At 47.7% G+C, this 20,082-nt stretch overlaps 1 protein-coding gene across 7 annotated transcripts in view; it reads right to left on the bottom strand.

Moving 5' to 3' along the window:
• Positions 1-1,382: 1,382 nt before the first annotated feature.
• Positions 1,383-20,082, bottom strand: part of LOC142578139 (uncharacterized) — a 59,334-nt gene continuing 40,634 nt past the window's right edge. For 6 of the 7 annotated variants that reach the window (XM_075687543.1, XM_075687546.1, XM_075687548.1 and 3 more), the window contains 3 exons: positions 17,844-17,981; positions 11,751-11,842; positions 1,383-1,620 (listed from right to left, as the gene is read on the bottom strand). In XM_075687543.1, the coding sequence (XP_075543658.1) occupies positions 11,766-11,842; positions 17,844-17,981 (215 nt within the window). In that variant the 3' untranslated portion in view covers positions 1,383-1,620; positions 11,751-11,765. The remainder of the gene's footprint in view (positions 1,621-11,750; positions 11,843-17,843; positions 17,982-20,082) is intronic. The other variant, XM_075687545.1, reaches the window with a different exon arrangement.

Raw genomic sequence — 20,082 nt, 5'->3', positions numbered from 1 at the left:
TTGTGCTTCGTTGTTTCGGCCATCTGGTGGGAGACTGTCAAGCTCAGTCTACGTGGCGTTAATAAAGGAATCACGCAGCATGGCATCGAAACTCTGCCAGTATGACGCGGAACGATAGATGCGAGCGATTAAACGATTCGGCCACGGATTCCAAAGCTTCCGCACATAATATGCTCGGGTTTTTATAGATACCACATGAACTTGCATGACGGTGTTTCGCTTTTGGGAACAATGTTATGATATGTGTAGAAAGTCAAGATAGGCATCAAGCGAAACCTGAGTCTCCGGTCTGCATACATTGCAGTGGCTAGTACGGTAGACGCCGTAGTTTCATCACAGCTACCATTTTTGTCTGAAAAATTGAGTACAAATTTTCGTCGTTTCCATAGGTTTCTATTGCTGAATCTTTCACCGCTGTGGGAACAAAATTGTTGCTTGGCACACCGTGATCACTGCATTTGGTTTGTGTGGATTCTCTTCCAGAACATGTCTGTCACCTGCCTTTTTCAATAGTTGACCTGCAGCTTTTGCTTTCGCCAGAAACCCGCTCATTCTATTGAAAACGCGCTAGCTTCGTGCCAGGGCCGCTTAGAGCGCTAGTTGGTACGTGTCCAGAAAAGCTGGATACGGGAATTTGAATGTGCTAGCGAAATATGGACATAGCTTTACACCAGTTGTGTTGCGTGCGCCTTCACTTGAATGGCCTGATGGAAGAAGACGAAATAAAAATGAAAACAGGCATACATTGTCGTGGCTAGCAGCAATGGGGCTACTGAACTCCTTTTCTCGAATTCAGTGAAATACACATGCCAGATTCCACGCGGCGTTTTACAGCCAAGCTGTACAACTCTACCCTACAATGCATTTGTCGTGTCCGTGGACAAAAGGTCAACAAATCACAGCGAATCCGCGGCAGCACCGGCCATGCGGGGGAACACAAAAAAAGAACCAAAAAGCTCTCCTCCGGGCATAGTGTTGGCCGCAAGCGTTTCCCAGTAAAGATTACGGTTACATAAGATGCAGTTGCCGGAAAACAGTAACAAGCATACGGAGCAGGGAGTGACGTAACCACACTTTCAAGTGTAAAAGGAGAACCCAACTAGCAACTAATTTCATTTGTGTTCTGATAGTTCTGTGGAAGGCCACGCATAATTAGTACTCTCGAAGAGCAGTGTGAACCCGATGAGCCGCGGAAGGAAAGGCAACGTCACTATGCACAATGGCGTCCTCCTCTGGCTAGGCAGGACCCAGTTCAAGGCTACATCGCATTGGTCGTTCGAATCACGTAATAGCACGTAGGTTCGCTGGCCGCCCACCTTCACATCGTGGATTGGAGATTTTTCATTTCAGCCTGAGGAAGAAATAGCGGTCACACATTTTCAAACGCACGAACGAACTCGCAGGGGCTTTGCCCTTTATTACGTACGCCCGGAATCAGCGAGCTCAACATTACTATCGTCCGTCTGACAGCAGATCTACACGCAAGGAACTGTACTTTTTCACGGGATAAACATTTGAAGGGAGAAAAAATAAATATAACATCGAAGCTTTCTTGCCAGTCACCTTTTATGCCGAAACATATGTCTTGCCTCGAGAAGCACCAGCCTTAGGGTAGGCAATCTGCGAAAAAAAAAATAACGATGCAGGCAATAACGTTTCTTCTTGGAAGACGTACACGAAATGTTCTTACTAACCCAACGTACCTCGTAGAATAAATGGAGCGCTAGGATATTCGGATGGGCATACATGCAGCCCTGAGAGAGAGCTTCACCTCCAGGCCAATTCCACTTTCCTCGTTCGAATGCATGCGAAACGCTCAAACACACAAATTTGACACGCAGTTTCATGAACCTGTGTTGCATTTAATAGAAAAAGCTCATTTCTACAATGTTCTGAAAGCAAAAACTCCGATTAGTCACGTATTTCTTAAAGCAACCTGCCGATAGTCAAAAAAATTTTTGGATTTCTTGTAATATAATCGCAAAGTTAGCGACTCTGCTACGAAAACAGATATTGCGATAGTGGAAGCTGAACCACATTTGTTAAAATTGAACAAATACAAAACATTATTGTAGAGCTTGCAGTATATTGCTGCAAAGCGCAAGTTTTTCAAATGCTATATTCACAAATAAGTGTGATTTTAAGGAGCAGTCTGTATTTTACGAGTATATATATATATATATACTCGTATATATATATATATATATATATATATATATATATATATATATATATATATATATATATATATATATATATATATATCGTGCGCCGGCGGCCAAATCGCGTTTCTTCCGCTGAACGCCAGATAATCGATACCCTAATTGCCGAAATGCTGAAACGTAGCATAATCCGCCGAACCTCAAGCTCTTGGTCGTCACCTGTCGTTTTGGTGCGTAAGAAAGACGGCTCAGTGCGATTTTGTGTAGACTACCGTGCCTTGAACAAAATAACTCGCAAAGATGTATATCCACTGCCCCGAATCAATGATGCGTTAGATTCATTACAAGGCGCGGAGTATTTCCCCAGCCTTTATCTACGCTCCCGATACTGGAAGATACCCATGCACGAAGCAGACAAGGAGAAAACCGCCTTTGCCACACCCGATGGACTTTATGAATTTAATGTAATGCCGTTCGGCCTGTGTAATGCTCCTGCTTCATTTGAGCGGATGATTGACACCATACTACGGGGCCTAAAGTGGAAGACTTGCTTATGCTACCTCGACGACATCATCATTTTTTCGACCTTCCATCAGCACTTGCAGCGCCTCGACGAAGTCCTGACATGCCTCTCAGCTGCTGGCCTTCAGCTGAATACAAAAAAGTGCCACTTCGCCAGCAAAACCATTAAAGTGCTCGGACACCTTGTCAGCAAGGAGGGCCTTCGACCCGACAAGACTACCGCTGTCCTCCGCTCCCCCAGGCCTCAACGCGCGAAAGACTTGCGTAGCTTCCTTGGCCCACCTTCGTATTTTCGGCGCTTCATACGTAACTTTGCCAGCATTGCGGCGCCGCTCCATCAACTCCTTCCTTCTGAAGCTCCCTCTGTATGGTCGGACGAATGCCAAACTGCTTTTCACGCCCTCAAGCCTCCCTCACGTACGAACCTGTGCTTTGCCATTTCGACAACACCGCACCCACATCTTCTACATACTGACGCCAGCGGACACGGTATCGGCGCTGTCCTTCTGCAATGTCAGCAAAACTCTGAAGTACGTGTGGTTGCATACGTAAGTCACACCCTAACAGCTGCAGAGAAAAATTATACGATTACCGAGCAAGAGTGTCTCGCCGTTGTTTGGTCCGTCCAAAAATTTCGGCCTTATCTGCACGGCCGCCACTTTACGGTCGTTACTGACCACCACGCCTTGTGCTGGTTGGCGACGCTAAAGAATATATTTGGTGTACATGCTGGGCAGTCCCTTTCCTCGTACTGGAGCTCCGAAGTCGTACTTTACCATCTCCCGATGCAATGACTGAGGACGCCTCTACCTCTCAAGTCATACCCACCCCCGCGCCTGCCATGTGTGCTGGCGGGGTTCGTCAGCGTGGTGCTCCGACATTCAGCGGTGCTGCCGATCGCGATATCGAAGACTGGCTGTCCGAGTATGAACGCTGTAGCGCTCATAACAAGCTGGATGGCGCTGCCGCGCTGAATGACGTCATCTTTTACCTGACTGATGTGGCCAGCTTATTGTTTAATAATTATTAAGCCGAATTCACAACCTGGTCGGTTTTCACGGTAGCCCTCACTTCGTTGTTCGGTCGGCCAGCCGTGCGCAAGCTTCGCGCTGAGCACCGCCTGCGGTATCGCTGGGCATATTGCGCGCCGCTGTCGCCGCCGTGTAGGGTACTTTCATCACGTCGCGCCCCGCTTTGAATACACACCTCAACGACCAGAACACCGTCTTGACGCTGACCGCTTCAGACTCTTATTCACGTCGTGCCATCTTCAGCTCGCGTCGGCCGCCTTCACCTCGCCGCCGCTCCATTTCCCCCACGCTTCGGTGGTCCAATTCTCCGCTGAGGGAAAATTAACAGCCGTAGTTCCTGAGGCAAGAAGTGCGCTGTCGTCGAAATTTTCAAGGCCTCATAGTTTGCCCCCTAATGAACTCGCAGTGTTTATCGATGGTGTCGCGACCAAAGCTCTTGTCGACACAGGAGCTGCTGTTTCTGTGATAAGTGAACTACTGTGCCGCAAACTGAAGAAAGTGACGATACCGGTTCCTTACCTCTCCTTACGGACGGCGAGCTCGCAGCACGTTAAGCCTTTGGCCGCGTGCACCGCTCGTGTTGGGATTGAAGTATGTCGTCGAATTTGTCGTCCTCTCGCTTGCGTCGCATGATGTTATCATAAGCTGGGACTTCTTCTCCGAACATCATGCTGCAGTCGACTGCGCTCGTGCATAACTGACCCTGTATCCGTTCAGTACGATAATCGCAGACCCTACGTGCCCGTCTGCTAATGTGATTGTCGCTGCCGAAGTCGTCATTTCTCCGTTCTCGGCCGCCTCAGTGTCCATCCGCTGTGGCTCTATCACTGATTCAAGTGCTTTTTTTACGCCGTCTGAAGATTGTGCCCGTCGCTGGAACCTCGTACGTCCGTTTGCCGTCAATGAAGTTGCTGAAGGTTCTGGAGCAGTTTACGCGTGCAATCCCTTTCCCTGCCCTTCAACTTTATTACACAGCGAATGCCTCAGCCATCTGGACACATTATCAGCGACCACGTCGACGATATGAGGAAATGTGACGTGATTCCAGAATCCCACAGTTGGGCTTCTGCGTTCATGTTGGTGCGTAAAATGGGTGGTTCGATCAGGTTTTGCGTCGATTACCGTCGACTTAACAAGATTACACACAAGGATGTGTATCCACTACCGCGCAGAGTCCTGGATTGCCTTCAAGGAGCCGAATATTTCTCGTCGCTGGATCTGCGCTCCGGCTACTAGCAAGTGCCCATGGCTGAATCCGACCACTCAAAAACGGCTTTTGTCACCCCTGATGGTTTATATGAATTTAATGTGATGCCTTTCGGCCTTTGCAACGCGCCTGCAACTTTCGAGAGGGTGATCGACTCTATTCTCAGAGGATTCAAATGGCAGACCTGTCTGTGCTACTTAGGTGATACAGTAGTGTTTTCTGCAGATTTTTCCTCTCACATCACTCGCCTCGAACACGTTCTCGAGTGCCTGACTGCCGCAGGATTACAGCCAAGCTTGAAAAAATGTCATTTTGGCGCCCGCGATCTTACGATCTGAGGCCACGTAGTCTAGAATGAAGGCATCTTACCGGATCCTGCGAAGCTTCATGCGGTTGCCGACTACTCCAATACTTGCACTTTAGCTTCATCGGCTTGTGCTCGTATTTGCGGTGCTTCATCTGCAATTTCGCCTCCATTATCGCGCCCTAGACGCACCTTCTTGCCGGCAGCACTGACCTCTCGACTTGGAATCTCAAGTGTGATGAGTCATGTACAACGCTTCACCGACTCCGCACATCCCCTCCAATACTGCGTCACGTTGGTCCTACCACACCTACTGAAATCCACACGGACGCTAGTGGTATCGGACTTGGTGCCGATATCGACCAACGTAAGCGTGGCTTTGGCGAGTATGTTGTGGCATATGCCAGCCGTACACTAACAAAGGCAAAGTCAAATTACTCCCTAACGGAAAAGAAATGCTTGGCCATTGTTTGGGCAATCGGTAAATTTCGTACTTACTTTTACGGTTGTCAGTTTGACGTTTTCCCCGACCACCATGCCCTGTGTTGGTTATCGTCGTTGAAAGATCCCACTGGACGCCTCGCTCACTGGGCTTTACGCCTTCAAGAATATGATGTTAGTGTCATTCATCGCTCGGGAAGAAAACACTCGGACGTTGAAGCCCTCTCCCGTTCGCCGCTACCGTCTGAACCTGTTTGCTCAACCACTTCCACCTGCGATTCATCATCCCTTACCATCACCGAGATGCCGGCGGAACAGCGCTAAGGCACCTGGATCGCTTCGCTGCTTGACCATATATCTCGATCTTCCCCTGACTCGCCTTCACGCATCCTTCGTCGTCAACCTCCACACTTTGCCGTTCGTGAAGGCTTGTTGTACCGTCGTAATTACTTAACCGACGGCCCCAGGTGGCTCCTCGTTATTCCTCGTCATCTGCGCTCGGACATTTGCAGCGTGTTACACGATGACCCCCAGTGTGGCCACGCCTGCACATTCAGGACGTACTCCCGTCTTCGCCTACGGTACTACTGGCGCGACATGTATCGCTACGTTTGTCAGTATGTTCGGTCATGTCTTACGTGTCAGCGCCGCAAAAGACCTCCTCCCAGCACCGCCGCTCCTCTACAGCCATTGCCTTGCCCTGCCCGACCGTTCAACCGCGTTGCAGTCAATCTTTTCGGTCCTCCTCTGAACACTCCTGACGGCAATCGGTGAGTCATTGTCACCGTTCACCACCTCACACGGTATGCTGAAACATCGGCGCTGCCAACCGCCAACGCGAACGACGTTGCTTGCTCCCTTCATCGCGTCATTCTGCGACATGGTCCACCACGTGAATTGCTAAGCCACCGTGGCCGGGCGTTTCTCTAAAACGTCATCGAAGCCCTCCTAGAGGAATGTCAGATTGTAAATCGCACCACCTCAGCCTAGCATCCTCAAACTAATGGCATGACCGAAAGTTTCAATCGTACCCTTGCCGGCATGCTGGCGATGTACGTGTCCGACGATCACAGGAATTGGAACCGGATACTTCCATTCATAATCTGTGCCTATAACTCTGCCACCCAAGCTGCCAATGGTTTCTCACCTTTCTTTCTTCTCTATGGACGTGAACCATCATACTGCATAGACTCAATTCTGCCATACCGACCTGACGTTTCTGAAGCGGCTGCTTATGCAGAAGAATACCGTCAACTGGCGCGTTCGTTTACCACAAAAGAACAGAGTGTCGTCAAAGATCTCGCCATGACGCCTCTGCATCTACTGCCCACTATTCCCTCGGAACGCTGGTTTGGCTATGGGTTCCATCTACCACTCTCGACCTTTCTACTAAGCTCTTGTTCAAATACCACGGTCATTACAGAGTCCTAGAGCAAACGTCGTCCGTGAACTATGTCATGGAGCCGATCGAGCCAGCTCCCGACAATCGCTTCCGAGGGCGCGAAACAGTTCAATTCGCCCGGCTTAAACCGCGCAACGACCCGCCTGCGCTGTCTTCTGCCTAGGTCACCAGGTTGGCTCCTTTCTACCCGGGGAGTGTTGTACCGGAGCTCCAGTTCTGTGCCGGCACAGCGAAGGTTGACGTTCGTGTGTGTCTCGCTCTGTCGGTTTTTCGGGCTGTGGCTGGCTAGTGTTAGTGGCCCTTTTCCAGACGCTGTGTCCACGTTGCTGAGACGAACACGCCTGTTACAATATATATATATATATATATATAAAGGGTGTTATAGCTAACTTAAGCCAGAGTTTAAAAATATGCCGATACATTATAAGACGACGCGACCAAAAGCAAGTTGCTCATTTTTCTATGTAATGTGTCACGCTATATTTTGTATTTTCCTTAATGAGATAATTAGTCAGGATTAATTAACCAACTTCTGAAGCACCGAAGCTAGGAAAAAAATTCCAGTTAGAAAGTTGCGGAGCGGTTTGCATAACGTCCGATTATACGGTTTCTAACTTTCTATTAAGTATTAGTGTTTTTAAGCTTACTGCGGATGCCCGCGAAATAAAAAAAAAAACACCACGTGACATGCCCGCTTACGTGTCGTGGTTATCTTAGTGAATATTTTATATAATATTCGAAGTAATCTGATGGGTATATAATTTTTCAATTCTTTAACGCCTTCCTTTTTGTGGATTAGTACAATTTGGAATTCTTCCAGTTCTTTGGGACCTTTGAAGTCGATTGGCAGTTCGTATAAAGGGTCCCTAGTTTTTCAAGCATTATGTCTCCTCCATCTTTGATTAAATCGACTCGTAGTCCGTCTTCTCCTGCCGCTTTTCCCCGTTCCACGTCTTGCAAGGCCCTTCTAACTTCATCGCTAGTTATAGAAGGAGCTTCTATAACCTGTTAATTGCTACTTCGAATCGTGGCTGCTTTGGGTACAGTACAGGTCAGTATAGAATTCTTCCGCTGCTTTTATTATATTTTCTAGATTGCTGTTGATAGTACCCTGCTCATCTTTTAGTGCATACATCTTGGTTTGTCCAATGAAATGTTTCCTTGTCACTGATTTGAGGCTACGTCCATTTTTATTGCTTCCTCAGTCTTTCTCACGTAATAATTTCAAATATTCCTTATGTATCTATCTGCGAATTCTATCTGATCTCATGAGTCGGACACTTTAATTTTTTGTCGTTTCTTTTGATGTCCTTTGTTACTTGGAAGAGCTTGGGAGTAAATTTTTTTAAGGGAGAAAAACTTTTTGAACTGCGAAATCACAAGGTTGCGCGCTGCATCTCATGACTTCGCCTTCACTGCACAGTGTGTGTGTGTGTGTGTGTGTGTGTGTGTGTGTGTGTGTGTGTGTGTGTGTGTGTGTGTGTGTGTGTGTGTGTGTGTGTGTGTGTGTGTGTGTGTGTGTGTGTGTGTGTGTGTGTGTGTGTGTGTGTTTGTGTGTGTGTGTGTGTGTGTGTGTGTGTGTGTGTGTGTGTGTGTGTGTGTGTGTGTGTGTGTGTGTGTGTGCGCGCGCGTGTGCGTGCGTGCGTGCGCGGACAAGGTTTTATTTGGCGACTTCCGATTGATTTAGGGTTTGTGGGGTCTGGGTTTCTGGCCAATTCTGACTCGCAAATTATACGATTTGAGTCGTTTTAGCGCTGGTAGGACAAAGTACACACAGACGGACACATAAACACAGACACACACACACACGCACGCACGTACGCACGTACATACACACACACACTTGAGGGGGTCCCAGTTAACACGAACCAAGCGTTACACATACGGATCACTTCGCACGAATGAAACTAAGTCCACATTGTTCACAACCGAGTTGAGAAACAACCGGTAATTCTTTGTTAGTGACCCTCAATAAGATATTAAAATTAATTACCTAACTCATCCTTTACTATCGTAATTGACAAGCCGTCAATTCAGTAGTTTACTCGAGGGCGCTGATCTCTAATGCGGGTGCGTCCATAACCACTGGGTATTTTTTATTGCATCGCGGGATTTTTTTCTTCAGCGGAAAAAAGTTAAGCACGTCAACTTTATCTCCCTTAACACATCCCACTTCGATGATTGTGATAAGCGTCTACAGCTTCTTTATAAACGTCTTGCTGCTTAGGACCATAAGTAACGAGTTAGCGAAACAACTGTAATCAGAATCGAGTGCACCGATTAAAACTTTACTGGTGGCTTCTGAATTGGATTGTGAACAATGCGCACTTGCATTAGTATTGATGCTTGGACTAGTTGGTACACATTTCATCCTGGTGCACTGGTGCGAAAAAAAAAATGTACGCCACAAGTGCTTGTGGCGTACATTCGATGTGTCGTTGTGTCCTCTTTTTAGCACCATTGCATCAGGAATAAGTGTGCACTTAGTTTCGTTAGTGCCTAGTGACTTATCTTTAAAAAATACACGGCGTGGTTGCGTAGTGGCTATGGTATTGGGCTGCAAAGCACGAGGTCGCGGGATCGAATCCCAGCCACAGGACCGCATTTCGATGGGAACGAAATCCGAAGGCACCCGTGTACTTAGATTTATGTGCACTTTAAAGAACCGCGGTCCGTCCAAGTTTGCCGAGTCCCACACTATGGCGTGCCTCATTATCAGATGGCGGTTTTGGCGCGTCATCATCATCATCAGCTGCTTAAGCCTACTGCAGGGCAAAGGCCTCTCCCATACTTCTCCAACTACCCCGATCATGTACTAATGGTGGCCATGTTGTCTCTGCAAACTTCTTAATCTGATCCGCCCACCTAACTTTCTGCCGCCCCCTGCTACGCTTCCCTTCCCTTAGAATCCAGTCCGTAACCCTTAATGACCATCGGTTATCTTCCCTCCTCATTACATGTCCTGCCCATTTCTTTTTCTTGATTTCAACTAAGATGTCATTAACTCGCGTTTGTTGCCTCACCCAATCTGCTCTTTTCTTATCCCTTAACGTGTCACCTACCATTCTTCTTTCCATAGCTCGTTGTGTCGTCCTCAATTTAAGCAGAACCCTTTTCCCAAGCCTCCAGGTTTCTGCCCCGTACGTTAGTACTGGTAAGACACAGCTCTTACACACTTTTCTCTTGAGGGATAATGGCAACCTGCTGTTCATTATCTGAGAATGCCTGCCAAACGCACCTCAGCCCATTCTTCTGATTATTTCAGTCTCATGATCCGGATCCGCAGTCACTACCTGTCCTAAGTAGATGTATTCCCTTACCACTTCCAGTGCCTCGCTACCTATCGTAAACTGTTGTTCTCTTCTGAGACTGTTAAACATTAGTTTTCTGTAGATTAATCTTTAGACCCACCCTTCTGCTTTGACTGTCCAGGTCAGTGAGCATGCATTGCAATTGGTCCACTGAGTTACTAAGCAAGGTAATATCATCAGCGAATCGCAAGTTACTAAGGTATTCTCCATTAACTCTTATCCCGAATTCTTCCCAATCCAGGTCACTGAATACCTCCTGCAAACACGTTGTGAATAGCATTGGAGAGATCGTATCTTCCTGCCTGACGCCTTTCTTTATTGGGATTTTGTTGCTTTCCTTATGGAGAACTACGGTGGCTGTGGAGCCGCTATAGATATGTTTGAATATTTTTACATACGGCTCGTCTACACCCTGATTCCGTAATGCCTCCGTGAATGCTGAGGTTTCGACTGAATCAAACGCTTTCTCGTGACAATGAAAGCTATATATAAGGGTTGGTTATATTCCGCACATTTCTCTATCACCTGATTGATAGTGTGAATATGGTCTATTGTTGAGCAGCCTTTACGGAATCCTGCCTGGTCCTTTCGTTGACATAAGTGTAAGGTGTGCCTGATTCTATTTGCAATTACCTTAGTAAATACTTTTTAGACAACGGACAGTAACGTGATCGGTCGATAATTTTTTACGTCTTTGGCGTCCCCTTTCTTTGGCACGTAAAACCCCATAATTGCTTATTTTTTTTTAATCATCGGCCCATGTTAGTTGCTACACAATGTATATATATTTCTTGACTGTCGGCAACTAGTGCAAAACATATTGAAGGTTTAACTAAAAAAGAACACACATCGCTGCCAGCCTTTGCTAGGTTCTCTTTTATATGTAAGAAACATCTTCAATGTCGCTTTTATTGATGCCCAGAAAGATTACTTCACCGGTACCGTTTGCGCAGGACATTTCGACGTAATTACTAGTATATTACTCTTAGGCATGCATATTATTCATGCATATATATTCATGCATATATGCATACATATATGCATGCATGCATATATATTCGGATATTAGCACTGCGTCGTTTTCGCTTAACGTGTGGCCGAAGAGTTAACACTATCACGAGAGATGCAATGGCGCGTTGTGGGTTCGTAATTATGCCCCATGAATGCGCACGCGTGTAGGCGCGCACTTGGCTTCGGGCAGTCCACGAAGCCCGTGAATGTGGCGCACGCTTTGTATGCCACGACTCCACCGAGTGTAGTCTGGCCTGTCGTATACTTCCCCGTTTATCGCATGTTCTGCGCACTACTGTAGACCACCGAGAGAAGGATTCCTGTGCTTAATGTCTCAAACAGTGGCCGCGGGCCCTTACCTCTCGTATGGCTCTTCAGAGGCGTCCGCAGCTTGCCTGGCAGGAAGCGTACGGATTGGAGCCGCTGCTCATCCGAGCCCGCTTGCCGCAGACTGCACAGGCGAAGCAACAAGCTTCAATAACAGTGCTTGCGACTCTCTTCACTCGGCAGCGTGCAACAGCCGGACTGTATGCTGCAACGGTTTGGTCTACCACACCGGCGTTGCTAGAGCCCGCAGTTTGGCTTCTGTGAAATGAAACAGCTGACTCTGGCACTCGCCAATGCGTTTGCTCTGTTCTCTTAACGATGCGACGAACCCCGCTCCCCCTCAGCGCGAGCCGCACGCCGTCGTGCCCTCTGCCGCCGCTGCTCCCCCTCTCCACAAGAGGCCTCCGCTAGTGTTTCTCTCCTCCTCTTCTCAAGACTTCTAGCACAAATACAACGAACCACGTGCCGTCGAAAGTGCATATTAAACACTGACCTTCACCAGCGGCTCTTACGCGGCCGAAGGAGGCCGCATAGTCGACGACACGAAAATAACGAAGCTCCGTGTTGCAAGTTTGCATTGCTCAGTTTATTCGTAAATGTTGCCAACCTAAATCTATTGCTTTCATTCGATAACTACTTCTCTCGAGCGTTTGTCATACTGCGCATTTCGTCGCGATGCGCGGTACTATAATGTTAGTCGTCTTTTGAGTTGTCAGCTGGCGCACATTGGTTTTCCCGTGTTTTGTGAACTCAAAGGCGATCTCGCGTCACACATGTAACGATTTTAGGTTGCTAAACTCATTCGGTGGTGGATTAGCACAGTCATGAACTATTTCGTTCTAGGATGACTGTGCAGGTACGACAAAGGAAACAAAAAATTTCCTCTGCGTGCTACTTACGATCAAAAGTGGGGTACTCCCCGATCACTGAGTGGAGTACGAATGTTCCTAAGAGCTGGTTTTGTGTTCCTAAGAACAGCTCTGCGAGACGGAATATACATGACTGTTTAGTTTCCGGACATAGCGATCTTCTCTCTTTCAATGCTGTTTCCAGCGACGTAATAATCCGTACCCTTTTTCAAAAATGTCGCAGTTTCGGCGGCGAATCGCCGATTGCGATAACAGGTTAGCAGATAGCTATACGATTAGTGAGGGCAGTAAACTCCGTATAATCTTGTAAACATTCGCTAACTAAATTAACAATGGTAAAATGTGTAAGCGTGACTGAACGCCGATGTAGAAAGAAACAGACACACAGAAACAACGCTGCCTCTGTGTTTGTTTACACGTCTTCGTTCATTCGCGCTTGCACATTCTAATATGGTTGCAAAACAACTAACCCACCAGCGTGTTTTATCTGAATTAACAAGCACGGTGTCACGCGCGCACAGGTTAACATGACCACATCTTGCTCGATGAGCGCGGAAACGCCGTCAAAATGCTGGAGTGAGTAATCGCGGAAGCAGCAGCGATCCAATTTGCCTTCCTGTATCTTTCGCTTGAACGCGAACGAAACGTCGAAAGCACAGCGCACACGAAGCTACCGGTACTACGCGCTCTGCAAACATAGCGTACCGCTTTGAAGATGAAGCCAGCGCAGGCGCGCACTTTGGCCACTACGCAGATCACTTTCAAGATACGGTGCCCGCACGGCCGCGCCGTAAGCAGCAGCCCCCCCCCCTTCTCCCTCATCTCACCTGAACCCCTTGAACTTCGTAAAGTACCGCCACGCTTTGAAGAATGCCGCCTCCTCCTCGCGCGCTTCGGCCGTGGCCCACGCCGGGTCGCTATTGGCCTAATAGCATCACGTGTACCCTCGCGCCGTGCATCAGCGCCATTTTTGTTCGAGAAGCGTCCACGAAGTGGCGAGGAGCACAAATTGGCGCCGTTGCTACGCTCGAGCAGTGTAGGCGGCGCCACGGTCGAGGAGGGAGCGTGAAAGGGAGGAGAAACAAGGAGGAGTGAAGGCGGAGGAGGAGAGTGTCACTACTTTACGAAGGTTAAGGGGATTTTAATCTCAGCACCGTGCCTTGCGCACTACAGGAGAGGGCGCGCTTCAGGCTCGCATTTCTCGCTCGCACACTATTGAACAACACCACCTAGGTAGCTGGTCTTTCTTGGATAGGCAGTGGATAGGCGGCGGTTTCTTGGATAGGTGGCGTTGGATTTAGCTGCATTCGCCGGCTCACCCTCCCACGCTTTCACTCGCACACACAGCATACGGCACGCAGCGACCATTTTATCGCCCTTGAACTTTATACGAAAGCTCATGGCGACGAGAACGGCAGAAATGCACCTGGAGTGTCCATATAATTGCTATAGCAATAATAATCTTTTTGCCATGAATGCATGTGAAAAATCTTGCAACAGCCTAGAATATCCGATAGTTCGTTTGCTACTAATAGCGGGATGGAGGCAGTGAGAGCTTCGTTTCGATAGTTTGCGTGGCTTGAAATGTAACCAGCTTTCGCCGTAAACAGAACCAAATTCATTTAGCAGTCGTTGAACGAGAACATTTATGCACGCTGATCGTGGCAGCGAGCACCTGAGCGTCTGCAGCGTGAGCCTGCCATCCTTTGGCCTTTCTTTGTTTCTGCCTCTGCCTTTTTCTCTTACACGTGCGCAAACTGAACCTAACCTATTTGGCACCGAGACGTTTTTCAGTCCATGAGATAACGCGTGAAGATATGGGACTCACTACAGCGACAATCTAAGTTATTTTTCTGTAATGCAGTGATTTGGGCTTATTTCTCACTGTTTCTTTATTGCCGTCTCGGCTCTTTCCTAACTTGATTTATGGAGTGTTTAATTAAGTTCGTGGGATGCAACGCGTGTAGAGATCCGTTTAGCGAACCTGAAATGATAACCCACTGGGACGCTAAAACGAGGAGCTATCCAAACTGCTTCTGTTCCATTCCTGCCATTAGCCCTTTTTGCGCGCCACCGTCACTTCGTCTTTCTGTCACGTGACGTCGCGAAAACTGCGCAATAACATCGAAAATTTGATATGACGTGTACACACTGAATATGCATTATCATGCTTAACAAAAGAAAAATCATTTACGGTTCAACGCCTTTTTCGTCATGTGCTCTACTTCGTGATCAAGATTTTCGTGCTGCGCCCACTTCTCCTGTGTGTCACACCACGTGTTAAAACCGCAAGAGCTCACACGTAAGTGTGACGTGTACACGCTAAAGACGCATCAATATGCTGCACAAAACTTGTTTTAGAGTGCAGCTCATAAGCGTTGGTTCTTGCGTTGAGCGTCGACGTGCCTCGACGTCATCGGCGTAACCAAGCGAACGAGCAGAACGAAGGATGAAAGAGCGAACGCGGAGCGCAACGTCGTTGAAAAGCGAAGACAGCGCGAGGAGGAAAGCGGAGGAGGAGGCTACAGTGAAAACATGAGGCGGAAAGTGGAGAAGGACGGTATGACGAAAGCGTGAGAAGGAAAGCGCAGTGCCGCTCTGCGGCGATGTTGGCTACGAGATGGCGCCAGAGTAGCGCGCTTCTATTCATCGATGGCATGCGCCGAGCGTGTCCATTGATATCATATATGAAAACAAAGCGCTGCATTAGCGGAGGTCTGTTTGAGGCGGCTGCTGCGAATCACGCCCACGCGTCACCCACGCGCTGTCTCTCGCGATATCCCGATTAGCGAGGCAGTCGCGCCACACTGCTGAGATGCAAAACAAGAAGACAGCGCAGAGAGAGCCCTTTGTCGGTTAGGCTCCTAAGGAGCGTGGTGGGGAAGAGTAACCTGACAACAAACGTGCAGAAGTGAAGCAAGATCTTCTACGCTGTAGACGTGGGCGCTATCAAGTAACGATCGTTAAGTAGCGATGAGTGAAGAATAGAAAGGCGGAATGCTATATTCTCTTCGTTGTCGTTACGCTTCTAGGACTGTGAAATATGGCGAAGAAAAAATGTACCGTTGCGGCGAAGGATGCCACTACCATGCTTCGGGACGGGTTTCTACATCAAGTTTAGGGAAGCGTTCCCTAGTGGACTCCTTCGGAGTTGCGTTCGGAGGCAGGCAAGCGCTACCAGCGGTCGCGCGAGCACTTATGGGAAATGTGTGCATGCCGCAACAGCCGCAGAGACCACCCGGAGGAGGCTCGCACCTTCGCTTTGTTTCTGCACCATACGAGCACTTTGTCAACAGTCATATAACTCAAGTAAATTTGGCAAAGTGAAACATGTTATCACCTGAATCAAGCACGAGCTTCTTGTTTGTCTAGCTGCAACGGTCTCTACAGCCTCTCTGCGATTCCCGAATGTCTAGTATTCCAGCGCTGAGCCAGCCACCACCGGAGTGGTTCCAAAACTTGACTGTTTCTCACAGATACACTTGGAATCAACATCCACCGCTACTGCTAGCACACGCAAGGTGACATTGTCATATTTAAGGAAACGTGAGAGAGCACAGCCGGCCTTTTGTGAAATCATATACTTTGATTAGACAATGCACGCATCGTTTACATCGTAGGAAACGAAGGATAAGCTGCTATCACCTTTCATCGACATTGGCTGCAGGTGTTGCATTTTACCAACACGGTTGCGATTTCGCGTGTTTTGCCTCACAGCCGAACACATGGGGCATATGTTTGTCTCGGTGAAAGCGCATGCCCTCGGAGATAAATTGAAATGTTACGAATGTGCGAACAGACATGAACTTCCAAAACTCCAGTAGTGTTGGACGATTGCGTGATCGCACATTTCAGACTTACCTTTATCTTCCGAAACTGTCGGTGAAAAAACGACCCAATATCTGTTACTTTGGTACATTACATATACCACTTATCATTGTGTCATTTTGTATCTTTTAGAAAGTTTAGATGGTCCCAACGCAAAGGCGGAGGAGATACACGTGCTGCGTGCTCGGCTGCTAAAAGATAGCAGAGGCACATTTCTGCTGCGGCACAAATTCTTCTTCAAGGCGACAATTTCTTCTTCAAGGCGACATATGCTTTCCTCGCCACAGCATATATATACTGTGGCGAGGAAAGCATATGTCGCCTTGAAGAAGACAAGTCCACTTGTCGAAACGTTGGCTCCTGCATTCACCTTGTTCACGTTTTGCTCAGATGTACAGAAATTAACACAAGAAACTTGTACGCAGCAGGTAGAGACTAGGTCGAGGTGATCACGCCCATAGTTGTCACCTTGTTCACGTTTTGCTCATCGTCTTGAATTTCCATCTCCCGCATTCCTCGTCTTCTCTCTGGATTTCTGTACATATGGAGTTCTAAAAGCAACAACTCGTATAATTACCCAAAATTAGCGTGTATAGATAACTGTTTCCCGAAGGAGGTCTTTAAAAATCTGAACCTATTTTCATCCCTGAGCTATTCCACCTTATCTCCGATACTTCTTGGATAGTCGATGCCATGGTATCCAACTATATTTCTCCAGCCTGCTTTGTAAACTATTCTGGGTGATGTATGACTTGAATGATTTATTCGCAGCCCAAGAACCCTCAACATGGCGACGTTTCCGCATCGAATGTCACGGGGGGGAACAGCGGGTGCACTCGCCTCGACTACAGCTACATACGACCCCTGCGCACTTGAACCCTTTTTCACGAATGCACCTCGACTCGGAGCTCTTACACGAGTTCGTGACGACAATATGAGCGTACCATTAGAAACGGGCTAGGGACACATGTCGCCAAGTTCGTTCATGTAAACATTTTAGTGTATCCCTCCCCCCCCCCCCCCCCCCCATTGGCGTTGTCCTCCACCGACTGATGCACAGCGTCACCCCTCGACCACAGAGCACACTGCAACCCAGTGACTCCCTTGGGGGATTCCTGCGACGAGAGGTTCTACTGAAAAAGACATTCCTACACTTTAATGTAATGAAGTGGACGTCGGCACATACAGTTGCAAAGTGTTACTCTTGCCTTGTTACAAAATGTTCGCTTACTAATCGCCGGGGAGTGACGATGAAGCGCTGCGACCACCTTAGTGAAGTGGGCGCTCTGCCATCTGTCCTTTAGTTTGTTTGTTCATTTGTTTCCTTTTTGGTTCAGTTCTATTTGTTTCCTTGCTGTTCTAGTCGGGGTAGAGCGTCAAGTCGAGAAGGCGTCCTAGACCACGGCGTTTCAGTGGCGCCCCACTCACCGAGGTCTCGGACGATGCACCAGTCGCAGCACTCGCACTTGCTGTCGAATGGCGGCGCCCCAGTCAGGCACCAAGTGTCGTTGATCGGTCCGCACGCGATCTTCGAGCAGGACTCTTCCGAGCACTTCATGAAGTCATCTGAGTTTTCAAGGAGTGAAGACAACAGCCCGGGATTGCTGAGGTTGAGGGCATCTGCCTTACGCAAGCCATTGCCTTTCTTTGTTCTCTTTTTTAAAAAGCTGAAACGTTCGCTTAGATTCCTGTATTGCACCCGCGCACAGATTTTTTTTCGTTTCTTTTTCTAGTACTTAGCTTTCGTTTGCTTTTCATTTCATGCTTATGCTGTTTAATGTACGAGCGACTGGCGTAATCGCCTACATAAATAACAACAACAACAACAACAACAATAATAATAATAATAATAATAATAATAATAATAATAATAATAATAATAATAATAATAAGTAGAAGAAAAAGGGCAAAGACGTAGAAAGAGAAGTAAAACGCTAGGAAGAAGTACAAGGACATGGAAGTGCAAAACCCACTATCATTTAAGTTATACTAGACAAAGCGTTTGTGTTTTTCCAGAAGTTAAATACGACGGAAAGCGCCTTCCCAATGTTCTCTTTCTTTGCTCCAACTGTCTTCATCAACATAATTATCAGCCTATTTATGTCAACAGCAGGACGAAATAATCTCGCACCGAAATCCAATCGCCCTGCCTTGCCCTAGCTGAACCATCTTATTTGTGCCTGTAAATTTCCTTATGCCTGAAAATTTCCTGAAAAGATGCGTTGAGCGTACACGAGCTCGGGGATACAGTGCGCACGGAATCGAAAGTTTGTAAGGGATTAGAGGTATACAAAATTTTAGCGGAAACTGCCTGAGCGGCAAGTGTCCAAGTTAAGCGTAACATTATATGGCGGTGGGCGTCGTACGAAATGTGTTATGCGTGGCAATCATGCGTGTGGCGATTTGCTGATGTAGTATATGCGTTATTTACTTATACATGCGCGAAGGAGTACGATAAGAGATGCACATATTTATATGGCCGGACATATACATTCCGCACCAAGCCAACCTCCATATCATCATCGTCGTCATAATTTATTAACCCTTGCCCCTCCTCCCATCATTACATGATGGGAGAAGGGGCACAACAAGAACACAGACTAGTCATGATAACAAAAGTGACATGGACAATTAAACGCAAAAAAAATAGGTAGGACGGGCACCGGTGTGAGCAAGGTGATTAGGTTTGAAAAGTGACCGTGAGCAACCGCTTAAGTTAGGACCATCGCGCTCATTAGCTATTGACTGTGGCAGCTCGTTCTAGTGATCCCTCGTGATGGGCAACAATTATTTGTGGAATGCGGTGGAAGTTTCACACGCTCTGACTAGAGCGAACACTTTCACATGCTCGGACTAGAGCGAAAAAAAATTGGCGCAGTCACACGCGTCGCACTGTGAGTTTTAGAGGGCTAATTTCACACGATTGGGTGAGAAGGTGCACCACACGGGTGCAAGTACAGGGTAGTACAAGGATGACGATTGCTGAAGCGCGAAATCCGATGTAAGTAAAAGTTCTCGCTCAGTTTGCCTCACTCGTATTATACGTGGACGAAACTTTTTTCGCTTTCCACTATCCTCAAATCTCGCCTGGTATTTCACCATGCAAATCTCACCTCGTCTTTTTCTTTTTAGTCTCGCCGATTTACGATGCCGAGCAGCATGCGCATAATGGTCTGTGGACGAAGCCTTGCGCTTTCTTTTTATTCGGTCGGTCTTTGGTCGCGGCGTCAGTTGCCCAAGGTATACACGCGCTTGTGGCCAACACAAATGCCTTCCGTTTCGATCCTTTCATTCTGTATTGCCCAATCAAAAAAGCGTTTCTGCTGCGCAAGGGCTTGTTGTCACGTGGTCAAATTTACATTTTGTAATATTGCGTTCTTCTGCGACTGCCCAACCTTAACCCCTCTTCCCCCGTCGAACAAAATTTGTGGCTACGCCGTTGGGGTGAAGTTGTGGGGCTAGCGATGGTGGGTCGCTCGCTATAGTTTCGATTCTGTAACCGAGCCCTTCTTTGTTGCTGCGTTAAAGAATAATGCACCTTTCTTGTTTCTTTATAGTCGTGGGCGTTCTTTGGGGGAGCCCCTCGTTCACCGCTTCATTGGCTTATCGCATAATTGCTGCACAGTTGTGCAGACGTGTTTCCGTTAAGAGCGCATCGCCGGCCGTG

This window comes from Dermacentor variabilis, chromosome 4 (genome assembly GCF_050947875.1).
Source record: "Dermacentor variabilis isolate Ectoservices chromosome 4, ASM5094787v1, whole genome shotgun sequence".
Classification (NCBI taxonomy): domain Eukaryota; kingdom Metazoa; phylum Arthropoda; class Arachnida; order Ixodida; family Ixodidae; genus Dermacentor; species Dermacentor variabilis.
The sequence above is the reverse complement of the archived record's forward strand: the minus strand, read 5'-3'. Positions and strand labels throughout refer to the sequence as shown.